The 25,995-nt window shown below is 42.4% G+C and overlaps 1 protein-coding gene across 2 annotated transcripts in view; it reads left to right on the forward strand.

Moving 5' to 3' along the window:
* The window catches only part of MOB3B (MOB kinase activator 3B), a 182,321-nt gene that overhangs the window by 140,180 nt on the left and 16,146 nt on the right, over nt 1-25,995 (forward strand). For both annotated transcript variants that reach the window (XM_011384724.2, XM_011384725.2), the window contains exon 3: nt 10,854-11,056. In XM_011384724.2, the coding sequence (XP_011383026.1) occupies nt 10,854-11,056 (203 nt within the window). The remainder of the gene's footprint in view (nt 1-10,853; nt 11,057-25,995) is intronic.

Consider the following 25,995-nt stretch of genomic DNA (forward strand, 5'->3'; position numbering starts at 1 on the left):
CTCCTCTGGGCTATGCTGTTTTCTCAAACTTTTCTTATTTTTGAAAACTTTGACAATTTTAAGGACTACTTGTCAGATAATTTGTAGACTGTCCCTCAGTTTGGATTTATCTAATGTTTTTCTCATAGTTTGAGTAGGATTATGGGTTTCTGAGAAGAAGACCACAGAGGTGAAGTAACATTTTTATCACATTATATCAAAGGCCTTTGCCATGAACATAACTTGTCATCAAAGTTATTGACCATAAAGTTATTCTTCCTGCCTCCCTTTGCATAATGTACTCTTTGAAAGCATGTTACCTAGCATACCCCACAGGCAAGGGTGGGGAAGAGAGATCCACCTCCTTCAGAGGAGTATTTAACATAAATTATTTGGGATTCTGCTGCATAGGAGGTTTGTCTATTTCCCCATTTCTTTTATTCGATTATTTATTTATATCAGTCTGGATTCAGGGATATGTATTTGGGTTATAGTTATAATCTAGTACAACTCCATTTATTTTGTGGCTTATGTTCTAGCTTGGCCATTCAGGAGCTCTCTCAGGTTGGGACCAGTGTCCCTTGGACAGGCTCCTATTGTTGTGCTTTGATTGAGGACTTCCTTTCTTTCTGGCCTTGCAAGGTGTGTTCCATGCCATCTGTGTATTTCCTGCCCCAGCCCTAGAATCAGCCATTTCTCCAAGGAGCCCTGATTCCCTTTTTTGAAGAATGACATTAGAAACTAAGATGCCACATGTATGTGCTCATTGCTACCAGAGTGTTTTTTGCTATTTTTTAATTTAAAAAAATTTTAGTGTAAATTTTTTAAATTAAGCTGTCGTTGTATGGAGAGTCAACTTTTCCAGGCTTCTTACTGCATATAAACTAGGTATGTTCATAAATAAAACGTCTAAAATTTTTTTCTTAATGTTTTTGAATTACCAACATTTAACCATGAAGAGATTTCACAGTAGAATCTAGACTTCTGCACTAACCTGGAAGACCAGAACTTCCAGCGATCTTGGTCCCACATATTCCTGCTCACAAAAACTAAGGCTGAGAGGCTCTTTTCCTTTCCTGCACGAAGCACTCTCCAGGTTGCCACAGCCCACACCATTCCCTATTGCATGACGCCCAGCTTACTTTACTCTTTTATGTTCCTTTCTGACCCCTGAAGGCATCTGAATAAGTGATTCCTGGTTCAGACTGTATTCAGGTTGGCGATTTACAGATACAGGGGTCCCCTTCTTGGCAGTTTCCCTTTCCACAGTCGCAGTTACCCATCATTGCAGATACCTGCAGTCAACTGAGGACTAAAAATGTTAAATGGAAAATCCCAGCAATAAATAACATATGAGTTTTAAATTGTGTGCCGTGCTGAATTGTGTGATGAAATGTCATGTTGTCTACTCTGTCCCACTGGGACATGAATCATATCTTTATCTAGCAAATCTACGCCATCTCAATTATCAGATCAGTTATCAGAGAGAGAGAGAGAAATCACATTTACATAACTTTTAATACAGTATATTTTCCTATTTTATTATTGGTTATTGCTGCTAATCTCTTGCTTTGCCTTATTTAGAAATTAAACTTTATCATTCATGGGTGTGTATGTATAGGAAAAAACATAGTATATATAGGGTTCGGAACTACACACAGTTTCAGGCATCTACTAGAGACCTTAGAATGTATCGCCATGGATGAGGGGGAATGACTGTACACAGCTTAGTCTGTGAATTTAGGTCTAACCCAGAAGCGAGCCAGTGAGAGGATCTTAGCTCTAGAGGGCTGGAGTATTATATACAAGTCAGGAGGATCCAGAGGTGATGATGAAGAGACACACATGTATGAAACCATAGACGGTCTTGCCTTCCATGTTAAATAGCTCTGATTTTACCTTGAAACCATAGGAAGCTGCTTTAGAGTCTCATACAGAAAGACAGATATCCTGGTTAGATTTACATATTAGGAAGATCCCCCACCTGCCAGGTGGAGATTGGAAAACCCTCAGAGTAGAGGGAGGGCCCTCAGTTGAGGGCGAGCTACAGCAAACCAGGTGGGAAGTGATGGTAGCTTGAACTCGGGAAGTGGCAGTGGGTTTGGAGAGAAGTCTATAGATTAGAAACTGTTCAGATAAAACTTGGTATTAACTGCCTTTCATATAATGGAAGAAAGATTCTGCTGGTGAATAAAGAAAAGATTTATTTGTGAAGGTACAATATATCTTCCATGACAAGGAGGCCGAGTCATTTTCAAACTCTGACTGGGGTTTTCTTGATCTACTTCCACCTCCATGCCCTGATGGCAGAGGGGGAAGGCACCCATCCTGGATATGGGATGCAGATAAGGAACAGCCTCTGGTAGCAGGGAAGTGGCCCTGGGGAAGAAGAGAGAAGTGTGTGTGACAAGCAGGCACACTGTACTTACAGTCACTCCTTTGGGTGGCTCAGAACAGCACTTCCCCTGAAAGAATTAACCATCTGTTTAAAACATGTCATCACATGCTAGTCTATTTTTCTTTCTTTGGTCCAACCACCATGATAATAGGTTGAAGGGTAACGCAGGGGGTGCTAGGGAACGGCAGAGGGAGTTGGAGAATAGAGTAGTAGTCAGTTTATTTCTAACCATTTGCAGCTGTCAGCTTGTTTGGGGACTTTTTTTTAGTCAGAGAACAAAGTCTTGCTACATGGGGTTGTTTTCCTTGGCATGATGAACAGACACTTTCTTGAGTTCTCTGAGATAACACAAAACATCTGCTTAGAGGAATCAGCAAGAGCGTTAGGCTTCTTTAGATAAACATATGTTTTGTAGGACCCGGCAGAATGTAGATGGAATGGGCAGGATTTGGTAAACTAAGGAAGAAGATGTGGATTTTTAAGAAACAGATATGTTATTAGTTGTTTTTTTCCCCCCTTGTGATCCCATTGCATTTTGTTTTGCAAGTCATTTGGAAATGGTATGTTCTCAGCCACGCTGCCAGAGGAGGTCTGTTTTCTTTTCTCATGTGGGTGGGATGTTGTTTTTATTCATGAGCTCTTGAGAATGAGAGATTTTTATGACTTGTAGAAGGATTTTCACACATGCACTACTATCACTGGACTCAAAAGACAAAAGGGAGAGCACAAACGCTCTCTGACACAAGTAACAGTTTTAAGGAGAAATGGGGGCATTTCTGGTTGTTATAACTGACATGTCATCGGGGGTCCCCAAAGGATTGGCGAGGGCCTTAGGTTTCATCTTGTGTCATGTGGAAACTCCTAGGACAGCTCACAGGATGTTCTCGTATATCACATTTGCTCCAAATCCACTTTCCAGAAAAGTTTGCCCTTTGGAGAAAAGGTAGCTTCACCTGTCCTGTTTCTTTTGGCCTCACCCTCTTGGCTTTGATGAGGAAGAGTCATCTTTGGAATCATAGTAACACCAGGAGCTCCTTGTTACTGAAGGCTTTCTGAGTGCCTGCCGGTGTGGTGTTTCCTGATTATTCCTCACAATGTCCCAGAGAATGAGGTAGTATTATCCCCTTTCCTCAGATAAGAAAACTGAGCCCTTAGAAGTGAGCAAACTTCCCCAAGGGCAAGCAGCGCGGAAGTTCCGCAGCTAGAATGAGAACCCACAGATGATTGGTGCCAAAGCCAGACGCTTAACCACTGTTCTCAACCCCAGTGACCCAGGTGCTTGGGGAAGTAACCAAACCACCCTTTTCCACCTTCATCTTTTAACGAATTTTGCTTCCCCAAAGCTACCAATTAGAATGGAGTGAGATGAAAGGAGCTGTGAGAGCCCCATCAGGTTTCCTGGCAGAGAGGAAAGAACGAAGGCTCTAGGATCAGACTGACTTGAATTCAGATCCCTTTTCACCACAAACTAGCTCTGTAAATCCTGAGCCAGGCAGCCCCTTCGCCTTCTGAGCTTTGATTTCTGGGTAAGTAGATGGCACAAGAGCTCGACTCAATCCAGCAGTTTGCATGAGTTTATTACATAGCCACCTTGCTCCAAGGTCTGTGCTAGGCACTAAGGATCCATCTGTGCGGAGCCTGGACACACCCCCTGACCCCTGGAGTGTGTAGTCCCGAGAGAGTGGCCGACCTGAGTTCCACAGATAAGGGTGGAATTACCATCTGGGATTCGTGCTCAGGAAAGTTTCAGGAGCAGATAGCAGACACCAGGGAACCGGAGTCCGGGCATGAGGGATGCCTTTGAACTAAGCTCTTAAGAAAAAAGGGGCATTAACTAGGTAAATGACGGGCAGAATATCTGCCAGCTGCTTGTGGAACCTGGGCTGTTTGGAGGCAGTTCTCTGGTGTCCCTGCGGACAGCCTTTTTGCCCTTACTCTCTGCCCCTCCACTACCAGGTTCAGCCTAGCACGATCACAGACCAGAGTCTCATTCCCAAGCATTTGGCTTTCTCCTCAGAAGAGAGAAAATGAGGAAAACAGAATGAGCAGCAGCTAGCTCAGAAACTGTCACCTGGATCTTGTTTGACTTTGGGACCTGCGTCTCCAGTCTGTGGCCCTCTCATCCAGAGCATTTCTGCGTTCTCTGAAGAGCTCTTTCCCTTTGCGGCCTCCATAATAGGATAAAAGAAAACATACGAGCCATTTAGACAACTTACTTTCTTTCAGGGGTGCCCAACAAGGAAGGATTAAATTGGGCATCTGAGGGATTCAGGGAAGGGAGGAGGGGAGAGAAAGAGACAGGAAGAAAATGGATTGAAGCTCAGAAATTACTGGAATTTTTATTAAATTTTGTTTGGGAAAAAGGGGATTTACTAAGTCAGAGATGAAAGGCAAATCAGCATGGGGCCCCAGAAAAATGATTATATTCCGTGCTCGATTTAGCTCTCACACTGAATGTGGCTTGCAGATCAGAAAGTTGTGGTCAGATACGTTCGTAAACTGTGGGCTATGTCAGACACTACTCCTTGGCCAAGCACCAAATCTTCATGAATGGCAGGGGGAGAGCTGTGGGGCTGCCTCGTCAGGCTTTCCACAGAGACTCCAGGCCCTGCAGGCTCACCGCACCTGCCAGCTTCACCCCCAACTGTCTAGTCTTCCTCCTCCCTTGGCCCCGTCACCTGGCAAATTCTAGTCCTGCCTTGAGTCTCACAATTGAGCAAATTCCTGTGAGAACCGCATGTGAGTGATTGGTTTGGAAGTCTGACCTCTGCCCAGGCTTGCCTTGGCTCGCTCTGGAATCTGGGCTCAGCCAGGCCCTGTTTTAGGTTCACTAACTCCAATTCAGTACTGACCTATTTGCAGAGACCACGCCTTATCACATGACCTAAGGCTATCCAGGTCCAAGGTCATCTTTGATATCTGTCACTTCGATGTCTGTCACTTCTTTGTGCTACACTCATCTGAACACATTTTCCCATTTTGAGCCTACTTCTTGGAATCTGAAATTTCCCTTCTTGAGTCCGAGAATCATAGGATATGGCCCAGGGTGGACTAGAAGAAGGGGTGCTCTGAGATTAGTTCATGCTTACAAATTGCTTAGAGACCTTCTGATCGAAGTTTTTTGGTTTTTTTTTTTTTGGTTTTTTGTTTTTTTTTAATTTTTGAAGTTTTTAAAAAAATATATTATCAATACCTATCTGTCTGGGATTATTTTTGAACAGTTTGTCTGGGTCATTATAAGACTAGTCAAAGTGTAACTCCAAATCCTTCAAACATGCAATTTATTAAGTTAAGACTGCTGGTTAATATTGTCTGGCATTAACTTTCTAATTGAGTACAGTGACTGAAAATTAACTATCACCGTCTGAAAAACTACATTGAAAGGAGAAGGGAAGTTTAAATGATAAAAAGAGATGAATTTCAAATTCTTTCTTCCCACCCCCTAAGCTGGATCAAAATGTTCTAATCACAGAGCTCGCCTCCCTTCTCACCAAAAAGCGGTGTGCAGCCTTCCATGCCAGGACCACATCAGGATTCTAGCAAAAAGCTATTGTTTCTGCTCTAGGCTCTTTTCCTTCTCCCAAATAGGAGATGATGGATTCACATCTTGACTAAATAAGATCACTGTTCTTTTATGATTCAATTTCGATTGATGAGTATTCTCTACCTAGCCCTGTGCCAAGTGTTTTTCAAGGTAGAATCAAAGTATAAACCATCTCTGTGTTCAGGGAATTTAAGATATAAATATGAGAAATTTGTAGAAAATAATACGAGGCAGAATATAACCCAGTGCTTAATTGAGTACCTATCACTCTAAGTTCAGGAGGAATTTAATCCAAAAGTATGTTACAAAGAACATTTGGCCCATGGGATACTAAAACTAACAGTTCACGAGAGAATGCTTACTATATGCAAGGCATTAGCAAAGCCTGTCACACGTTTGTACGTAATCCCCAACAACCGCCTAGGCTACAGATAACACTAACATCCCTGTTTCTTTCCAGATGGGGAAACTGAGGCTTAGAGACGCCAAACCATTTGCATATGGCTTCATTGTTAATAGGTAGTAGAGCCAGAAATGAAACCTGAGAGGTGTGATTACAGATTCTATATGTTTTAAATCAATCAATATCATGAGACAAAGGAAGTTCCAGAGTTCAATAGGACTTTTTGCTACAGGAATTCTCAGACCATTTACTAGGCTTAGGTATGTTATAAACCTCTATGAAAGTAGCGTTTTTTTGCAAATATATTTGACCTCATGACCCTCTTTTTATAGCCGAGGATCTCAGGATTAGTGATTTTTAAAACATACTTTGAGATATACTAAAGTAGAGAGTCTACAGTATCTCATATACTTGAGAGAAGCAGAAGAGACAGAGGGAGGAGTTTGGACATGGACCTGAGCTGGGTCAGTGGTGCTGTGTGGACCACATAGACTACCCTTTGTCCAGACCCAACCAGTGCACAACCCCCTCAGATTCAGCCTGCCATTGTAACTAGCCCAGTGTTCATTTTAGATGAGTCATTAGCCTTTCATTCTTCTCACTGTTAGACTGTGTTCATTTAAAATAGACAAGCAGACATTTTGGAGCCTTCTTCTACAAGCCAGGTACTGAGCTAAGTGCAGGTTAAAAAATGACCACCTCAGCAGTGAGGGTCCCTGCCACTGTGGATCCTATAGTAACAGATATGGAAGGAAGAGCCTGAGTTTTAGAGCCAAATCTCTGCTCTACCTCTTTTTAGTTGTGGGGCCAGGGGCAAATACATTAACTGAACTAAGCCTCACTTACATTTTTTTAAAATGCTGAAATGATAATACCACTGCTCAGGTGTCGCTGGGACTAAACGACATCATACATGCACATATTGGGCTTCACTCAGGGTTTACTTTTCTGTGGCTATTTAATGGTGATTGGTTACTTCTTAGCACCATAAAGACAGAATCCCCTCATATCAATCAGTTTCTGTGATCTGATCCCTCTGGAAGCTGTCTGGGAAGGTAGTGGATCAGCAGGGTGAGTCTTGCCCTGTCTTGCTGCCATGTGGCCAGTTATACAGGGTGAGAGTTCTTGGGTCCACCAAAAAGGTGACCATCCAGTTCTCTATGTCCAGAGGGGTGATCTCTTCTACTTCCCACCTTCTGGAGAACGTTTATTGAAAGCACGCACACACACACACACACACACACACACACACACACACACACACACAAATCTGAACACCTGGAAGGCAGAAGAGAAAGGAGAAAAGGGTTAAGAAAAGGGTCAGTTATACAAACTATATAATTGGCCCCTGAACCATAAATAATATTGAATGAATTTCCCAAATGCCACATAGCTTTCTTATTTTTAACCCCATACTCTGTGAGCTGGGATTTCATCTGTGGCTTAGCAGAGAACCCTGGAATCCCTAAGATCCCCAGCCTAGGACATCTCAGCTTCCAGAGCTGGCCTGGGGTGACTGGTGCACACAGAGCATGTCCTGACTTGAACTGTCTGCAGCGTTCACACTTGAAGAATGAACTACATGTAAGGGAGGCAATGGTGGAAGGGTCAGGCCCAAGTTGGTAGCCAGAGCCAAGAGCTTCTGAGCCTGAGGTCCCAGCTACCCGGAAGTTCAGGTGAGAAATAACGAAAGTAGAATTTAGTGCCAAAGTTCCCATTAAGTGCCAGGCACAGTACAGATGCTATTAAAGGAACATTGCAGAGTAAACATGTTTCTCTGTTTTATGATAAAGTAGAGTGATGAGTAATTTGCCTAGATAGTGACTAGGATTTTAAACTCGGTCTTCTACATGCCAAAACCAACTCCTCTCAACTGCTCTTACCATAGCCCAAAGGGAAGATGCAAGAGCAAACCAAAGTCATAGCCAAAGGCCAGGCCAGAGACCAGGTGTGGAATGGAGGACAGAGCCAAGAGCTCAGAGCCGATCAGAGGCAGGGATGTACACAGTCCCCAGTATATGCAGTCCCTGGTGTTGGCTTTTACTCTGAGTTGCAGGTCTGTGGTCTTAAGGCATGGACATAAAAGATACATCTCTCCTTAAAGGCAGCAGAGCGTATTAGCGGACCTCTGTCACCTCGGATCTGCAGCTCCAAGGGTATGAACTTTTTTCACTCTTCTCTCCCTTTTCTTTTTTTAAATTATATTTCTGTGTCACTGAAGAGTAACCTGTAGACACGTCACTGTGCTTAGCAATCAAGCTGTGCCTCTACCCTTGGCAGAGAGAGTCACACTCCAAACACAACCACATCTTTTGGATTTCAGAGTCAGGCTAACTTGGTCCAAATCCTGGTCCTGCCACCATTTAGCTAAGTGGCCTGGAGCAAGTTAATCCTTGCTCTAGAGCCTGAATGCTATTCATCTGTGACAAAGGGATGGTAAAGCTTACTTCACAGATAGGCTGCGAAGGTAACATATGTCAACCCCTGGCACTGTCACTGTGTGGTTACAGGACTCCCCTCCTGATGGGAACACACTTGTCTTAGAGGGGATGCCATCACCTCCGGGAGTCGAGCTTCTTCTAAGCTTCCAGACCCTCTTTGAGCCCGGCAGCTGGCCTCCCTTCAGCTCTTTGAGGGGCTGCCTTCCACCTCCTCCCAGCTTTGCCTCCCACCTCCCCCAAATCCCCGCATCTGTTGCCCAGTCACTGTGAAGCTGTGCCCCAGTCTCTCCCTAGGTTCGTTTGATATGTTGCCACTTTGTTTTTTAAGAAAAGCTGGTATTAATGCTGGGCCCTGGGGAGGCAGATCCGGCCTCTGCCAACTGCCAGCCATGCGCTGTCTCCCTCATCTTGTCCCGAGAGGCCCAGGTGATCCTGTTACAGAGTGTCTCTCACCAGACAGCTGCCACTGGGATCCTGTGAAGGCACAGACAGCAAAGCTCTAGGCTTTCTGGGACCAGGAGCTTGCCTGAGCACAGTTCTGCAATCCTGTTGAAAGGACAGTCGGTGGTCACATCTACGTTTCTTGATAAGGATAATTATTTTCTTTATAAAAACAGCTAAATGTTCCAGACTTTACCTTGCAGAGGAAAGGAGTGTCATTTCCAGTGAGCTCTTATTCTGTTTTAGGCACTATAGGAGGATTTTGCTCATGTTAACGCCCTCCTATCCATGCAAGGAAGGCCTGCCATGACTGAGAAACCAAAACCACACAGGTACCACTTCTAATCCTCACAACTGTTGGCATTTATGTCTTTATCCTACACATGAAAAAAAACTGAAGCTCACAGAGGTTAAATAACTTGCCCATGACCAAACAGCTGGAAAGAGAAGAGTATGAATTCAGCCTGTTTGTTTATCTTAGGAATCCATAATAACATGTCACCACTTAAGGACAGCGTAAATGACAAGAGCTTTGGCAGTGTTTGAGAGGAAGAAAGGCAGTAGGCTTGTGAATCTGTTATTTGCTGCTTAACCAAGTTGGGAACAGCACTTGGCAATGGGTTTCAGATGGGAGATCTGGGTGCCCCGTCTGACCACTCACCCTATCTGTCTTATGAAAAACACCTCCCAGCTCTTAACTTCTTCAAGGTGATGGAGTGGTAATGAGTGTAATGCGAAATATCCATGAAGTCTGTTGCTTTTGCCCACCTCGGAAACAGTGTATCTCAGGAAAAATTTGTATCAGAATTTGCATACTGGTAACCTGCAGGCCAAATCAAACCTAGAAAGGTATTTTGTTTTGACCTATGGTATTTTTGAAAACCTCAGATTAATTGCTAATGTTTTAAAAAAAAAAATGCTGCAAGTTCACATAGACTCCAGATTTCTAAATTATCTCGAAGCATCAGAAGTTCTAACAGCCCTTGGCCTTCATCCCCTCATGGCCACCTCTGGCGGGAGTCATGTGGCAGCTGCTCCCCTTGATGAGAGAGTACATTCCAACTTGCTACTGTCTCCACCACTCCCTACGACTCTGGGACAGGGAGTGCCGGTCTCTCTGTAGCATCACCCTCCTGCTACCAGATTTCTTATATTAGATGGAGGAGGAAAATGAACTTTCATGTCCACTATTAATATGGGGAACAAATTAAAAGACTAGAAGGAAGAATCCATGTTTCTATGTAAAAATAAATATTTCTGCATGTTTATCTCCACCAAAAATGATCTAATCAAGAAACGAACATGACCCTCTTCCCTCATTTCTTGGGTCTATTCCTGGTTGTTGTTGGCATTGGAATTTAATGCCATTTTAGCTACTTTTTCAGGTGGTGTCTGACGTAGCTGCCTTTGTAGAGCTGGGCATTTGCAGGCTCGCCTGGGAGCCCAGGGCCAGAACTGTTCCTCGGCCTCCTGCATGTGCCCCAGGGCCTGCTGGAGCTTTCCATTTGTGATTATGATCTCTCTCTCTCACTCTCACTCTCACTCTCACTCTCTCACTCTCACTCACTCTCACTCTCACTCTCACTCTCACTCTCACTCTCACTCTCACTCTCACTCTCACTCTTTTCCTTTTTTTGTCTTCTCTAGGTGTTCCCTTCCCAAAGAACTTCCTTCAGATCTGCAAGAAGATCCTGTGCCGCCTTTTCCGGGTCTTTGTCCACGTCTACATCCACCACTTCGACCGGGTCATTGTGATGGGTGCAGAGGCCCATGTCAACACCTGTTACAAACACTTCTATTACTTCGTCACAGAGATGAACCTCATAGACCGCAAGGAGCTTGAGCCCTTGGTAAGTGTCACCATGCAGTGATAACACCCAAGTCACCCCCAGGAGCTCAGCCATTTGTCACAGTACACTTCTAGACCCATGTGAAATACTCACTAATGGCTAGTTGTTAGCCAAAGCATTGCAGAATTAGATAGGCTTTAGAGGTCAGTTAAAGGTCAAAAGATGCCAGGATGTCCATGGCCAATAAATAAGGGTCTTAAATTTCTCTCCAAGAGGTGATACAATGCAATTAGATTATAATGGTTTGGGCCAAAGGGAGTAGGTTTAATTCTCAGCTCCAAAACCTACTAACTTAATCCCTTAAATGGGCATCTTTGATCTCTTATTTCATCTCTTACACTGTTATTGAAAGACGATCAGAAACATTTTTTAGGTCAATAAATAAATATTTAGCACCTACTATGTGGCAGCTGCTAGACAATGTCTAGTAAAACTGCCATTGACTAGCTTTTACTCCAGAGATAAAGACAGAAGTAAGCCTAGATAAGAATACATCACGGGAGCTTTGCTCTTCATCTTGAATCTCCTGTTACACAATTTTAATAAAGTATATTAGAATCCAGAACATTTAAAATAAAACTTTACTATTATCATTTAGGTGAATGGAGACTACATTCATTTTCTTCATGAAAATGAAGTTATTTTTATAGTTGGATTCAATCTGTACTCTAGAAGTCAAAGACCCCTAAAAAACCCCATCATCTTTTATAACGTGGTAACTTAATGTGGATGCTCCCATCATGGCTATTTCTAGTCAGATCTGTTGAGTACTTTCTTAGTATAATTCAGTGCTTTATAGTAAAAACATGCTTTTTCTCTCAAAACAGTTAAAGGGGCAGTCTTGCTAAATTTAACCGATAGAGCAATTACATTTCATCCAAGTCCATCTGAATAGTGTCCAGAATGTAAGGGCCAGGCTGTCATCTTTTGCTATCCTAGCTTTCTTTCTCTTTATGTATATGCTTTTAAAATATAGGTTTTATTATCATTTATATGTAATGGGGCCGACAGATCAGGAGATGACTGCCAGTGGAAGGGTAGTTATACTCACCGATCTCAAGACAAAGGTTTACGCCATGTCATCAGAGCCACATAGGGAAGCAGCCAGGTTGGTCAGAGGCAGAGGGAGCAGGGACAACATGGACAAGAGCCTTTATTATGGTTTCCTTTGGAAGGAGTGGGCAAGGAAGGTAAGCAGGTTTAAGATGGACTATTTTGAATAATTTCAATGGGGTCTGGGGGCTGTCCAGGTTCCCTAGTACCTGGATATGGGGTGATTAGGACAGGGGAATAGTAGCCCTAAGCATGACAGCTGATAGAGGAGGTGATTGGGGTGGGGCTCTGGATTTGTTGATTTATATTGGTTGGTGAGTAAAGAGCTTGAGAGTGAGTTGTTTACTATCTTAGAAATTGGCTAGCCCTGGGAGGGGTAGTCCTTCCAGGGTCAGCAAGGCCCTGGGTGTTAAAGAATCAAAATACAAAAATAAAAGACATGTACATAGACAGCACAGTACCTCTATCTGGCAAAGAAGACATCGGTGAATTTTATCTATCACCCTTAGAGTTTCTCAACTTGAATCTATTATTGTGCTATGAGAGTAAGTGGCAAAAAAAGTTTTTCTTTGCATCACTCAAGAGTTCTGGAACGAAGGAAAACTTTCTGGGTATATCATTGACTAAAGAAGTGCCAATTTTCTTCATTTTCTTTCACAACAGCTTTCTGAAAGGGGCAGGAACTAAGTTGTCTCTGAATTTGGTTGGACAACTAGTATGGAAAGAAGCTGAAACACATTATGATTGAGTTTTGCTAGTTTGTCCTATAAATACTTCAAGGGAGTTAAAATTTTGGAAAAAGCAATAAAGCTAATTTCAAAAAATACCAAGGGCAGAGGAGAGAGTGGATAGGGGCTATGTAAATGAAGAGTAGAGGAACCACTTTGACCGCAGGGAGAACGTGGTTCTGCTTTGGGGGAGTTTAGTTTCGTTCTCTTCAGGTGACACATTCAAGTGGAGGGGAAATACCTTCCCCAAAGGTTTGACAGAAGGAAGAGGCTCTCCTAAGCACTCACAGTTTTGGTTTCACTCATCTAAAGGAGCAGAAACATCAGATGGACAGATCTGAAAGTCAGTTTCTTCTTAACATACAGAAATATAAAGGCCATTGTAGGATGAAGCTGAATATAAGTCAGCAGGCAGAGAAAGCCTTTCTTTGTCATAAGACAACTCTGTTATTTTCTGAAGAAGGGCTGCAAGGATTCTAACATCTGGCAGTGCCAAGAGCTGACTGAAGTCTCAAAGTCACAGAAGGATCCCCCAAAACTCTATATTCTAGATAAGAGCCTCTTTGGGGGAAAAAACTATAATTGGATTAACCAGGAATTATTAACAGTGGAAGTGAGCAAGAAGGAGGTATCAGTTTTTTCCCCAGAAGCTTATATTTATTTAAAACAGTGTCTTTCCTTTTATGCTTTGTTCATTATCATTACAGGGAGATTAATTTTAATGTTTTTATATATTTATAATGAGTGTTTTTAATAATTACCTAAAATTACATATTCATTTTATACAAACCAAAGCCTATAAAGTAATAGAAAAAGATATTGAGAATGTTTCTAGGACAATGATAATATAGTGTCAGGCTCTTAGCATAGTCCAGTGTCCACTAAGAATACTGTACTTGTGTATTGTCATTACTGAAATGAACACTTTCAATTGCTGATAGTGCTGGAATACCTAACTTCTAAGTTCTACTGTTGCAATGCACATATTAAAATCAGTCATATCATATCAACACATTTTCAGTTGATTCGTGTGCATCAAGTACCCTATACATGCAAAGAAAGTTGCTCAGATGTTCTAAGTGCGTAAGAAAGATATGCTTTAGAGAATTTACAAATGCACTCTAAAAAATGTAAAATAATGCCTGTTCATCTTCAACCCTTGAAGTACTTTGTGGATGAAGCACCTCCATTCAAAGGGATGATAAAAAAAAAATCCAGCATTTGGCTTCACATTATAGTTGTACATTCTTTAGACTCTAATACAGCTAAGGGCCAGAGAGCAGCATTTGTCTGGCCTGCTTTCCTTAGAACATCAGCATTCCCAGAGTTCCCACACCTCCAGTGGGACATTTCTGGAGTCATGCCTTGGGATTCCACAGTATAGAATTAGAAACCCCACTTTATGTTTTTCTCTGCCATGCTTTCGTCATGCACAACCACAATTCTCTGCTCCCACAGCCCACCTGCTCCTTTTATCTGATATTGACTGACTGTCCAGCACATTGGTTGTGATGCAGGTCCAGCCCCCACAAGGGTAGAGACTCAGCCTCAGACAGTGCTGGAGACAATGCTCAACTCTCTGGGTTCAAACCCTGGACTCTTCCTTTACTAACTTCCAATCTTGAGTAAGATAGTTGACTTTTCATAGCTGCATTTTCCTCATTCATAGAATGAGTATAATAATAGAATTTTTATAAAAATTCAATGGGTTATTCTCATGGTAAGTGCTTAAGAAATGTTAGCTGTTAAGTGAGATCTGAACATAAAGTAGCAGCATGTAGTAACCAGAGGTATCCTATTGCTCCTGTCCCTAGACTGTATGGTCTTTTGCCTTTTTAGTGACCCCTCAGCTAGCCTTGTAGCAGATATAGTTCATGGTATCAGTGTCTCCCTCTTCGAGCGTTGGGAGTGTACAAGACGTAAGGTGCATTGCCCGTATTGTCTAGTACATAATAAGCGCCAGCTGTGCTTTTGAATTGAGAGGAGTACTCTGTGAACGACACACCTCCATTCAAAGAGATTACACACCAAGTGTTCCTTCCTTGGTGCCTCCCTCATCTCAGAATGTGCCTGCAGACCTCCATTTATCCATTGTTGGAAGTTATGCCTCACCCTATTGGATGAGCAATTGAGATTAAAAGCGAGATAAGGTGCAGGGCAGTGAAGAGATGCATCGTTTAGTCTTAGGCCTGACAGAGAAAGATGAGACCCTGATTCTCAGACAATTCTCTGTTCCATATTTCAATTAAATCACTCAGGGAATGTTAAGTGCTCTCACACTGCCTGTGTCCTGGTGTGTCAGGCACAAATGGCTGACCTTCCCAAGAGTTAGCACTAAAAATCTCATGTCCTGGGAAAACTCTCAGTTCCTGGCAAGCTGGGACATTTGGTCACCTATCAAGCCTCTGAGTGGGAATACGATTTGGAATTCAGAAGCTGGGAAGAGGTCACCCGGGCCAGCACACTAAGGAAGGCCAGCATGGCCTTCTGCCTACAGAGCTAGCCTCATGGATCCCTTTGGGACCTGCTGGTCAGCAACAGCCTGGGAACCCAGGGAAACACATGCAATTTCATTTGGTCTCCAACAGGGAGGAGAGGCTGCAGGACTGACACACAAATGTGACAAAGGATTCATTTCTCATAGAAGTGCAACAGCTGAAGATGGACTTGAACTCAAGCAAGTCTACAGTTAGAGGAAAGGAGTCCAAATGATGCCGGTAATTAGAAAATGGGGCAAGCCCTGATTGAATAAGCAGACTGCTGTCAGCCCTTGGCACTTGGAGTCAGCTGACAGAATTGATCTAATCAGAATTATCATTAGCAAGCACAAGCAGCCGGCAGTGTTTTGTTGGCCTTTCACTAAAAACAAAAGTGGACTCAGAGAGGACTGTTAGCAATGCAGTAGCTAGTGAATAAAGGGCTGACTAGGGAGGAGGAGGAGAGATGTTGGAGAGGTAGGGAGGAAAGAAAGGAAGGTGCTTGTTTACTCTAATACACCCGCTGACCCCTGAGTGACCTTGGTCTAGGGCTTTCACCTTCTCTCTCCAGGGCTTCATTTCCTTATTTCTAACAATGAAGGTGATTATATCATCAAATACTTTGTAGAGGTACTGCTGCAAAACCAAATGTTTTCACAGGGCTGATCTGTTACCTTATAGCAGGGTACTTGGGCCGCAGGATCACTTTAAGTCAGCGTTTCTCAATGGAAGTCTTCATACTAGCTGCATCCGAATCCCCTGGAGGTGGCATTTTAAAATGTGCACACCTGGGCTTCATTGCACATACACCAAAGTTAAAATTATTATGGTTAGTGTGTAGTCCCAAGCACCCTCAGTCTGCATCTCAAACTTGAATGTGCCCATGAATCACCTAAGCATCTTGCCAAAATTCAGTGCACCTGGGCTTGGGATGGGACTTGAGCAGGTACATTTTGCTCCCAGGCGATGATGATGCTGCTAGTTCCCAGACCATATCCTGAGGGGTAAGATTAGATATCAGCAGTCTCCAACATTTTTGGCTCCAGGGACCGGTGCTCCTGTGAGAATCTAATGCCTGATGATCTGAGATGGAGCTGAGGTGGTTGTGCTAGCTCTGGGGAGTGGTTACAAAAACAGATGGAGCTTGGCTCACTCCCCTGCTGCTTCCCTCCTGCTGTGTGGCCCAGTTCTGAACAGGCCACGGACCTGTATGGTCTGTGGCCAGGAGTTGAGGACCCCTGCTCTAGATGACAGTTACTCTCAAATTTGAAAATTACTATTTTTAGCACATCGTCTCCTCTCCTCTTCTAGGATTGGAGGTTGTTAGCTCAATTAGGTAGGAAGATAAAACAAAGAAGAAAAATTTAACACTCGGTGTTGGCTAAGAGTATTCCTCAGAATGCCAGTCCCAAGTAATGCTCAGTGTGAACAGGCTTCTTTTCCTTGGTCAAATGAGTTTACAAAAGGCTACATCATCTCCACCCTGGAAGACTCACAATGTACAATCACGGATTAAAGGCCTTGAGAAGTCATCAGTGAATAAACTGGTTCGATTTTGTGTAGCCCACCCAATTTAATAGCATTTGGCTCCCAAAATCTTTTTTCTATTGTTATCACTCATTATCATCTTATAGAGAACAGAATGATCCTTGGATGTGATCCACAGTTTGGGCAACACTGTTTATCTTTGTGATGTGTCTCTAGATTTTGAGCTTTGCCTCCCTGCCTCTACCCTGGCTCCAACTACATACCCACCACTGCTGCACAGGATGAAGTAAAGAGTTGACTAAGAGAGGGAGATGGGAGGAAGTGAAACTCCTCATATGTGAGGTCTTCACAAAGAAAGGGAAGCCCAGCCCTGTTCATTCTCCTCAGTTTTCCCACATCATTGTATGACACCCCATCACTGAGTTCTTACCAGGTGCAAGGCATTAAACGTTTTCAAGAAATAAACACTGACTTTGTTTCTTGAGTTTCAGGTGTTCTATTAAGCCCTTTACAACATATTATTTCATCTGTTCCTCACACTTGATATCTTTACTTTGAATAAGTGTGGTGGGCAATTTCTCAGCATCCAAACTGTGTTTTTCTCTATCCCTCATGATTCTCGTTACTGCCATTTTGTCACACCAAATCTTCCCTTCCTCTGTTTGTAGGCAGTGCCTCTTGACTCATATACCAAACGATTTTAGGTTTCAGCATCAAAATCATTGCTTTAAAAATGGATACTTTAGGACCAAATGGAAGAAAAACAGTTTGAAGGCCAAAGATTTGGAAAACCTTGTCTCATAAGGGCTCAGTACAGCCCATCTAGATCCAAGCATATGCTGACTTTGTGTTTCCCTAAGAGGTGACCAGGTCACACCTGAACTTCCCTTGGAGACGTTTGGGTGAGTACAGTAGCCAAGGTTGGCCTGTAATGGCAAGATCAGGTCAGTACTGTGAAAAGAAGCAGAGCCTCTCACATGAGCCAGAGCTGCTCCCCAAAATAGCCAGCAACGAAGAGCCATTGTGGGGCTTTTGAAAGGACCTTTTCTTTTTAAACATCATCTGTGCAAAGGCCTCCAGGCTGCTTCTTGTCAGGCGGGTTCCTTGACATCTAGCCAGATGGCTCGGACATGGACACAGGCTTGAAGAAGGAGCTTCAGCCTGTGGGCCTGGCAGTTTGACCTTTACAATGACATTTTCTCTATTATGTTACCACATAAGTTGTCTGACCCTGAACAAGGCATATAATATCTCTGGGCCTCAGTTTCCCCATCTGTGAAAGAGATCGTATGTAGAGCCCTCCCAGTTTGCCTTACTGAGATTATAATCCTTAATGGCCTTATTGTTCATTCAAGGTGACCTTCTCTCTTTGCTTAGAGAGGATTTCATGAATAAAACCCACCATGGGAGCAGAAGGGCTGTATTTGGCATGAGAGTAGCTGGAGATTGTATTCATGGGACTTTGTCCATTCAGATGATGATGATGAAGATTGTGTGTGTGTGTGTGTGTGTGTGTGTGTGGTGTGTGTGTCCAGCGTGGCATCAGCTGGTGGTGGTTGTTCAGGGCAACCCAAATGCCCAGAGATGAGTGGGAGAGCCTGCCAGAGACCATTTTAGGAGACTTGGCAAACATATTCTAAAGTGTCAATTTGAAAAATAGCAAAGAAAAGTGGTATTGTTTTCAATGAACTGCATTGTGCTGGGTTATTGGAATGTGGCAAGATCAGCCACATGCCTTTGTCAGTTCTGTTTATTCACCCTTTGCTGATGTCCAGAGAGCTTTTGCTTCTGGTTTGTAGGATGGTAGGTAATTGGGTTTTTTCGTTTGTTTGTTTGTTTGTCTAATTTTTAATTGAGTTAGGGTGAAATGTGGTCTGATTTATCTCAGGGCCTAAAATATAATTAATCAGAGTTGAAAATACCCATGAGGAAATTGTCAGCACATAATATTAAGTAATTAAAACAAGATTCAAAACCGTATTAGAAAATCACTCAAATCATATATCTGTTAGTATTGTCTGTTAGAATCATCTAATCGTAGAGAAGAAAGGAAATATGGTGAAAAGTGTGGAGCGATTCTCTCTTGGGATTACAGATAATGCTTCTCTTTTATATATACCTATCTGGGCTTTTCAAATTTTCTGTTACAAACGTGTATCACTTTTATAATAGTGAGAAAAATCAAACTATTTGCTTTGAAAGGCCTTAATAACAGAGACCAAAGCTGCACATAACAGGTGCCCTGTGTGCCCAGGACCAAGGGCTCTGAGAGCTCTCTCTCCTGTCTCTGGCCATGTCCCCTGCTCCCCCTTCACAGAGCTGCAGTGACAGAGATGCCTAAAGGAGCAAGCCAGTGGTGGCGCAGACCCCTTTGCAACTGTAGTTGGAGGCGGATGTGCACTATCACCTTGGACTAAACAATTACACTTGCCCTGGGTATGGGGAGGTCCCTCCTAGAGAGGGGAGTTAAACGTCTTTATAAACATTGAGGTATTATCTTTATAGTAGGTACATATTTTTCATTTCAAAGTTCCCATTTTAAGTGGACAGATCTCAGTGATTCTAAAGCACACGATGAAGTCTGCACGTCATCCGCATGTACCATGTCCAGCCCTTCAGGGAGAGGCTTGGTTCAGGTGCCTCACTGCAAAGTCACCACAATCTTGACTGAAGGTTTTGGCTGGGGGGATTCCCCATTCAGACTCCTCTACCTAACTGGATCTGAAGAGTTTTTTCCTTTTTTCTAACTTCACGTTTTAAAAGAGAACAAAAGGAATTTATTGAAAAGAGATTATTTCATACCAGTGAATGGTCTATATACAATTTATTATAGTGAAGCATATGTACAAATAACTATCAATAATTTTTAGCTGAAACCATAGTGTAGATCTAGAGTTAATTCCAATTTCTTATTACTAAGATATTAGCAAAAGCCAAGACTAGAAGTAACCAAGGACTATGTCTCTGCCCTGGTTTCAGTCCTGTTCTTGTTATGTCATTTTTCTTCTCAAAGAGGACTGCTCTCTTCTCTTATCCTCAGGGACTCATGTCACATCCTGGTTTACACCACCCCATGTCTCTGGACAAGTGATTCCTTTGTATAGGGGCTGGTAGTATTATCATAATGAATTCTCAGTGTTTAGCTGCTTGGTTTAAATTTTAAATTATAGAGTCTTAGAAAACTACTAATATATTTCCATAACTCGTATTACTTCTGTCCCAGTCTGCTATTGTCTATCTCTGTCTAATTCTTATATGTCAGATTATCTTCTAGTTATGCAGGTATGCCTACTACGGCAGCCCGAGAATGCCTAGACTTAACGAGTCACACACTGCCTCTCTCTTTACTTTTGCTGACTGGAAATGGTTTATAGCCTGCCTCTGATTATGACTAGAAGAGAATCATTTCTAGATCATTCAGTAAACATTAATTACTTGCTGACCATGTGCTAAAAATCGGGTCTCTCCTTTCAAGGAATCATTGGAGGTTTTCCTCTTACCCTGTTATTACTGCAGTATCTCCCATAGTATTTTTCCCAAAATCTACTAGTTCTAAAAGATGTCAAAAGGTATTATGTGAAAGGAGGTTTCATAGTCAGATAACTACGGGAAATAGTGAGATAATAAAGGTATTCCAGTTTCTTTAATACTCGCACAGGCATCCTAACTCTCCAAGCAAGGCATAGAGCTTGCAGATGTATTTGCTCAGGGAATCCTTTCTCTCCAGAATATTTCGTGGGTCTAAGGCTTTGAAATAACCTTTGGAAGATATTCACTACACAGTCTTATACAATCTACCTTCTGTATTATAAAGTCAGTCCTCTTTTGGCTGCTGAGGGTCTGTTAAGCATTTATTGAAAACCTACTATATGCAAAATATTGTGCTGTGTGCCAGAGTGACTTGTCAAATAAGATATATCTCCATTCCTTAAGAAGCTCACAGTTTTAAAGACTCATTACTCAGACAGAGCTGCACTATCCAATACAGTAGCCACTAGCCACTTGTGACTACTTAAGCTAAAATTAATTAAAATTAAATAAAAATAAAAATTAATTTCTTAATCTCACTAGCCACATTTCAAGTGTCCAAAAGCCACATGGATCTAGTGGCTATTGCATCGGCTAGAGCAGATAGTGAACATTTCTTTCATCATGGAACATCCTCTGGATACCACTAAGTTAGAGACTCTATCCTAAAGAGTTACTTACTAAAATATACAATGAATACCTTCTTCCACTGTGAATGGCTGCCAGATGTGTCCAAAATTGTCCCCATGATGCCTCGATGAAGCATTGTCACTTAGTTCTTTAAGCTCTTGGGATTGTCTGCTTGTCTTTGCTAGGCTACTTCTCTCCCAGTTTACAAATGAAGAACAGATAAGGCTCAAAATCATCTGTTCAGTGTTTCTCCCCAGGTCTCGTGTCAGAATCCTCATTTCAGGAAGGAGCTCAATACCTCAGGCACACTGTTGGTCTCTGGGGGGGTCCAAATCATAATTACACTTTACTGTGTCTGCATTGTTGGAAATGGCTGCAGACTGTCAGTCACAGCAGGAATTAATTTATCTTCCCGAGCATTGACATGAAAATATGAATTGTCAATATGGCTTAATGCCCATATATTTTAAATAAGCCTGCCAAATCTTGCTGCTATGTGTAGTCTAGACTAGTTCAAATTTCCCGGCCAGATAAGAGTAGATTCTTTGGCTCCAAAAGATGTCAAATGAGTATTAACTTGGGACTTGAATGTGGGAATGTTTTACTTATTGAAATATGACAGTATATCTTCTCTCACCATCCACCTGTCCCACCACAATAAAAATATGAGAATAAAATTATAGGCAGTCCCTAATCTAAGGACTGGTGTGGTCACTTACGTGGTCCCTAGAACACTTCTTCCCATTAAATAATTTTATGTATAAAGGTCAGATATACAAGCCACCAACAAAGCCAGTTAAACCATGATGTTGTACTAGAACTTCATATTAATCAACATTAGTTCTAGGACATTAGTGCTAATAAATTCCTATTACATTGTGAATCTGAGTGTAACTGGACCAATAAATAAAAATAAAGGCATACAGGTAGGTCTGGATGAAGAAAGCAAAATTCAGACTTCTCCAAAGGGAACTTCCTCAAGTTCCTTGAATGGGTCAGGTCTTCTCACCTCCAGGCTGTAGTATGTGCCAATCCCCCTGCCTCAATGTTCTCCTAAGCCTAAAAGTCACTTTCTCTTCTCTTCTCAGGGATGACACCGCTTCACGCTATACCATGTTAGGTGCCTCTGACTGCTCCCGGGCTCCCTGATCCCAAAGAGGGCAGCCAAGATGGAAGCCACAATATCTTTAAGGAATAATGGCAGAAGTGATAAACCATCACTTCCTCCATTTTCCATTCATTAGAAGTGAATCGCTAAATCCAGCCACACTTAAGGGGAGGAGAATTAAGCTCTATCTCTTGAAGAGAGAACTATCAAAGAATTTTTGGACATTTTTAAATCACCACACAGACAAAAGTTTTTAAACTGGTGATGCCTGTCTTTGGTCCCTGCGTTTTCCTTTCTTTTCTCACTTTCCACATTCTACAGCTCAGGTCAGCCATCTCTCCCAAGCGATCGTTGCTCCAAAAATCACCTCCTTTGTGAAAATCCCCATTATCTCAGTGTGGTCACTTCCCCCTCCCCTTCCTAGCCAATTGTCTAGATTTCTCACTTCCTTTTCAATTCATAGTAATCTGTCCTCGGGTTGCTCTGGAAACCTCTTTTTAGGTAGTACCCTGTGCACTTTCTTTTGAAACAGAGAAGGAACAATGAAAAATATAATTCACTAATGATTTGTGTTATGGATAAATCTTAAAAACATTGTGCAGAGCAAAAGAAACCAGACACCAAAAGTACATACCATTTGATCCCATTTATATCAAACTCTAGAACCATCTAATTCACAGTGTCAGTCTTATTAACGGTGTCAGAAAGCAGATCAGTGATTGCCTGGGGCCACTGGTAGGGATAGGGGATTGACTGCAAAGGGGCAAGAGGGAATTTTCAGAGGTGATAGGAATGTTCCATTTCTTAATTGTGATGGTTTCATGGGAGCATACATCTGTCGAAACTCATCAAACTGTACATTCGAAGATGAAATACACCTCAATAAACTTTATTTTTAAAAGAAGCCTGGTAAATATATCCGGCATATTTAACAAATGACCTCAGTAGTCACAAGAATGTTTTGACAGGTCTTTGTGGAAAACTTTGATCCTCCTGCTGCCTGGGTGGTTCAGTAGACAAACTGAAAAGAAAAGTAGCAACATATCTCTAAGGGCCAATTAGAATATCTTCATTTTCAGTAGGTTATAGTAACAAAAGTAACTCATGCCACAGAGACGGGTGGCTCACCCTCCCCCCTGGTTGTAGATTATTTTGCTGCACATCACCTGGGGAGGTTTCAGAAATCATCTCAGTTCTCAGGCCTCATCCCAGACCTGTTAAATCAGAATCTCCAAGGGTGTGGTCCGAGCAATGTGACAACATGGGAGAGCCTCAGTGAGACTGAGTATGGTGCTTCTCAAACTTTTTCCTGAGTAAGAACACATGGGGAGCTTATGAAGGATGTAAATGCACGGGTTCTACTACTGGAAATTCTGATGCAGTGGGTCTGGAATGGGTCTAATGATCTGCATTTTTAATAAGCTCCCAGATACTGCTGATGCAGGTGGTTCAAACATCGCATTTTAAAACTATCAGCTATTCCCAAATTTCTAAGAAGAATTAGAGTTCAACAAGATGCCTGGATTGAAGAACGACTCTTTCATCTTGATTTTTTGATGGAATCTAGCCCTACTAATTTTGTTTGCTTAAGCCCAGGCTTACTTCCCCTCAGCCAGCCCTTCCCCCAAAATCGACCCTATACCCAGTATCCTGTCTAGACCATAATGGTGTCTTTGTTACCCGCTGCAGGCAGCTGTCATCACTGTACTCTAGAAACCCATCCCCTCAGATCTCACCTCTTCAGCCTGATGCCTCCCTCACCTGTGTTAGAGCCCGCATCACACCAACATTAGTGCTCAAGGTGCTTGGCTAGGTGCTGGGGATACAGTTACCAACCAGGACGGGTCTTGGCATCAGCCTTCTTATCAATGCAGAGGTATGAAGGGTCTTAATTCTCCCACTTGTAAGTGAGAGGCCAAAGCCAAGATTAGTGGTCCTTAACAACAGGTTCTGTGAACGTGCTCGGTGAAGTTGGAGCCCAGTTCTGGGACCTCACCTTCTCGTCAAGCAGAACTGCCACATTTCTCTCATTCATGGCTTCCATGTAAGATTACATTAGAAGAAATGGTTTCTGCCTCTAAAGTAAGTTGTAAATCCACTGGATAGGGAAGGTTTAGATTCTTCTTCAGTTCTGGCTCATCGTGGACCCAGAATGGCATTGATGTCACTACTTTTCCTTTTACTTCACTTATTTCTAATTATTTTAGAACAGAGATTGATGGTAGAGATTTATATCTTATGTCTTATTAAAGTATTTCAGCATAGAAGGACTTTTAGTGGTCTATAATAGCTACATGCTTTTAAAATATAATATAATAGAGAAATTTTTTGAGTAAGGCTATGGACTATCACTAGTCCATCGTCTATAGATGCTGTAGGAAATGAGTTACCTTATTTAATCTACACACATTTCTATGAGATAAATACTGTTTTTACTTTTATTTTAGAGAAGAGGAAAATTAGATAAGAAGGTAAAGTAACTTCTCCAAGGTCACACAGCCTTGTGGGGACAGGAGTCAAACACGTGCAGTCCAACTCCAAAACTCAGTCTGACCTGGTCTCTGCTGAAGACATTCATTTGAGCTGGAATTTTGCTCAAGGACACACTATTTCAGATGGGTCCTGATGATCTATAGCAGCTAGCTGATCCCCAAGTTTCTGTTCCTCTCCCAGCTGCTTCTTGTGGTCAAGTCACACCAGCAGTCTGAGCTCATGGAACATGCATTGTTGAATGACTTGAACGAGCTGACAGTGTATAAGAGTTCTTGCCAAGTGCTGGGGCAACTAAAAACACGTGACCCTTGCCTCAAGAAGTTTAATATCCATAGATCAGAAGAGCCAAACTCAAAGCCTGCAGAGGCCAGGATGGTAGCAAATATGAGTTAGCAAGCAGGTAGTAAGAAAGAGGAAGCTGTGGGAGCAGTTACCATGCAAGTCCAGCTAATGCTTTCAGTGGGGTCATAGAGACCTGGGATTTCCAAATCCAAAGAAACTGGAGCTCTAACATTTTGAGTGAACTCTCCAGAATGTTAAATAATGGCAACTGATTAGAGCAGTTCTTTTATTTTATTTTTAGATCTACAGACCTAACAAACTTTTTCTAGGAGGGCAGTTTGCCTAAAGGCCATCATTTTGCTCTTCTGCCTTAGAGCCTGTGATGGGCAAGAGATGGTCTGACCCATTATAACTTGGTAACACATTCACAGTGTCTGCACTTAAGGTGTTATTTGTAGAGGTTTTTTTCATTTTGAAAGCCTAGAACATCCAAGCATAGGAAGTGAAGCATAGGGGTGTGTGTGTGTGTGCGTGCGCGCGCACGCTCGTGCGTGCGCACATGCACGTACGTGCATTGGGGGTGTACAGAGTTTGTGTGAAGCAGACAAGACAGTGGCCATTTGATTGAGTTGATGTCAGCTTCACACCATGCTACTCTGTGCTCCATCACCATTGCTGGTCTGTAGTGACTATGTTGCTGCAGGCACCAAGAGACACGCAGCACATCTGTTCTTTTGTCACTGGTTTCACTCGACACGACCAGTGTCATCGCCAGTTGGCACTTAGATTGTTGACCCTGTCGCTGCCAGGCCTGGGCCATAAGCAGCTGTTGTTATTGTGTATGCTTACTCCACACATAGAGCCTTCAGACACCCTGCCATGCACCACCTCTACTCTGGGGAACTGGCAGAAAGTACCAGAGTACTCACAGTACACACTCAAGGGATTGTATCTTATAAATCTTTGAAAAGCATTGGCAAATAGACAGAAGTCAAATAAGATGTTTGCCCACATCCAGCATATGCTGGTTTTAGTTTTGCAATCTAATGTTTGAAGAGGAAGACTTTTCATTGAGGTTGCCACTCATACTGATCTCTAAATTCCATTTTTAATATAAGGTTTCTATTCTATTGTGTTTTCCTCTTTTTTGGA

This window comes from Pteropus vampyrus, unplaced genomic scaffold (genome assembly GCF_000151845.1).
Source record: "Pteropus vampyrus isolate Shadow unplaced genomic scaffold, Pvam_2.0 Scaffold619, whole genome shotgun sequence".
In the NCBI taxonomy this organism is placed as follows: Eukaryota; Metazoa; Chordata; class Mammalia; order Chiroptera; family Pteropodidae; genus Pteropus; species Pteropus vampyrus.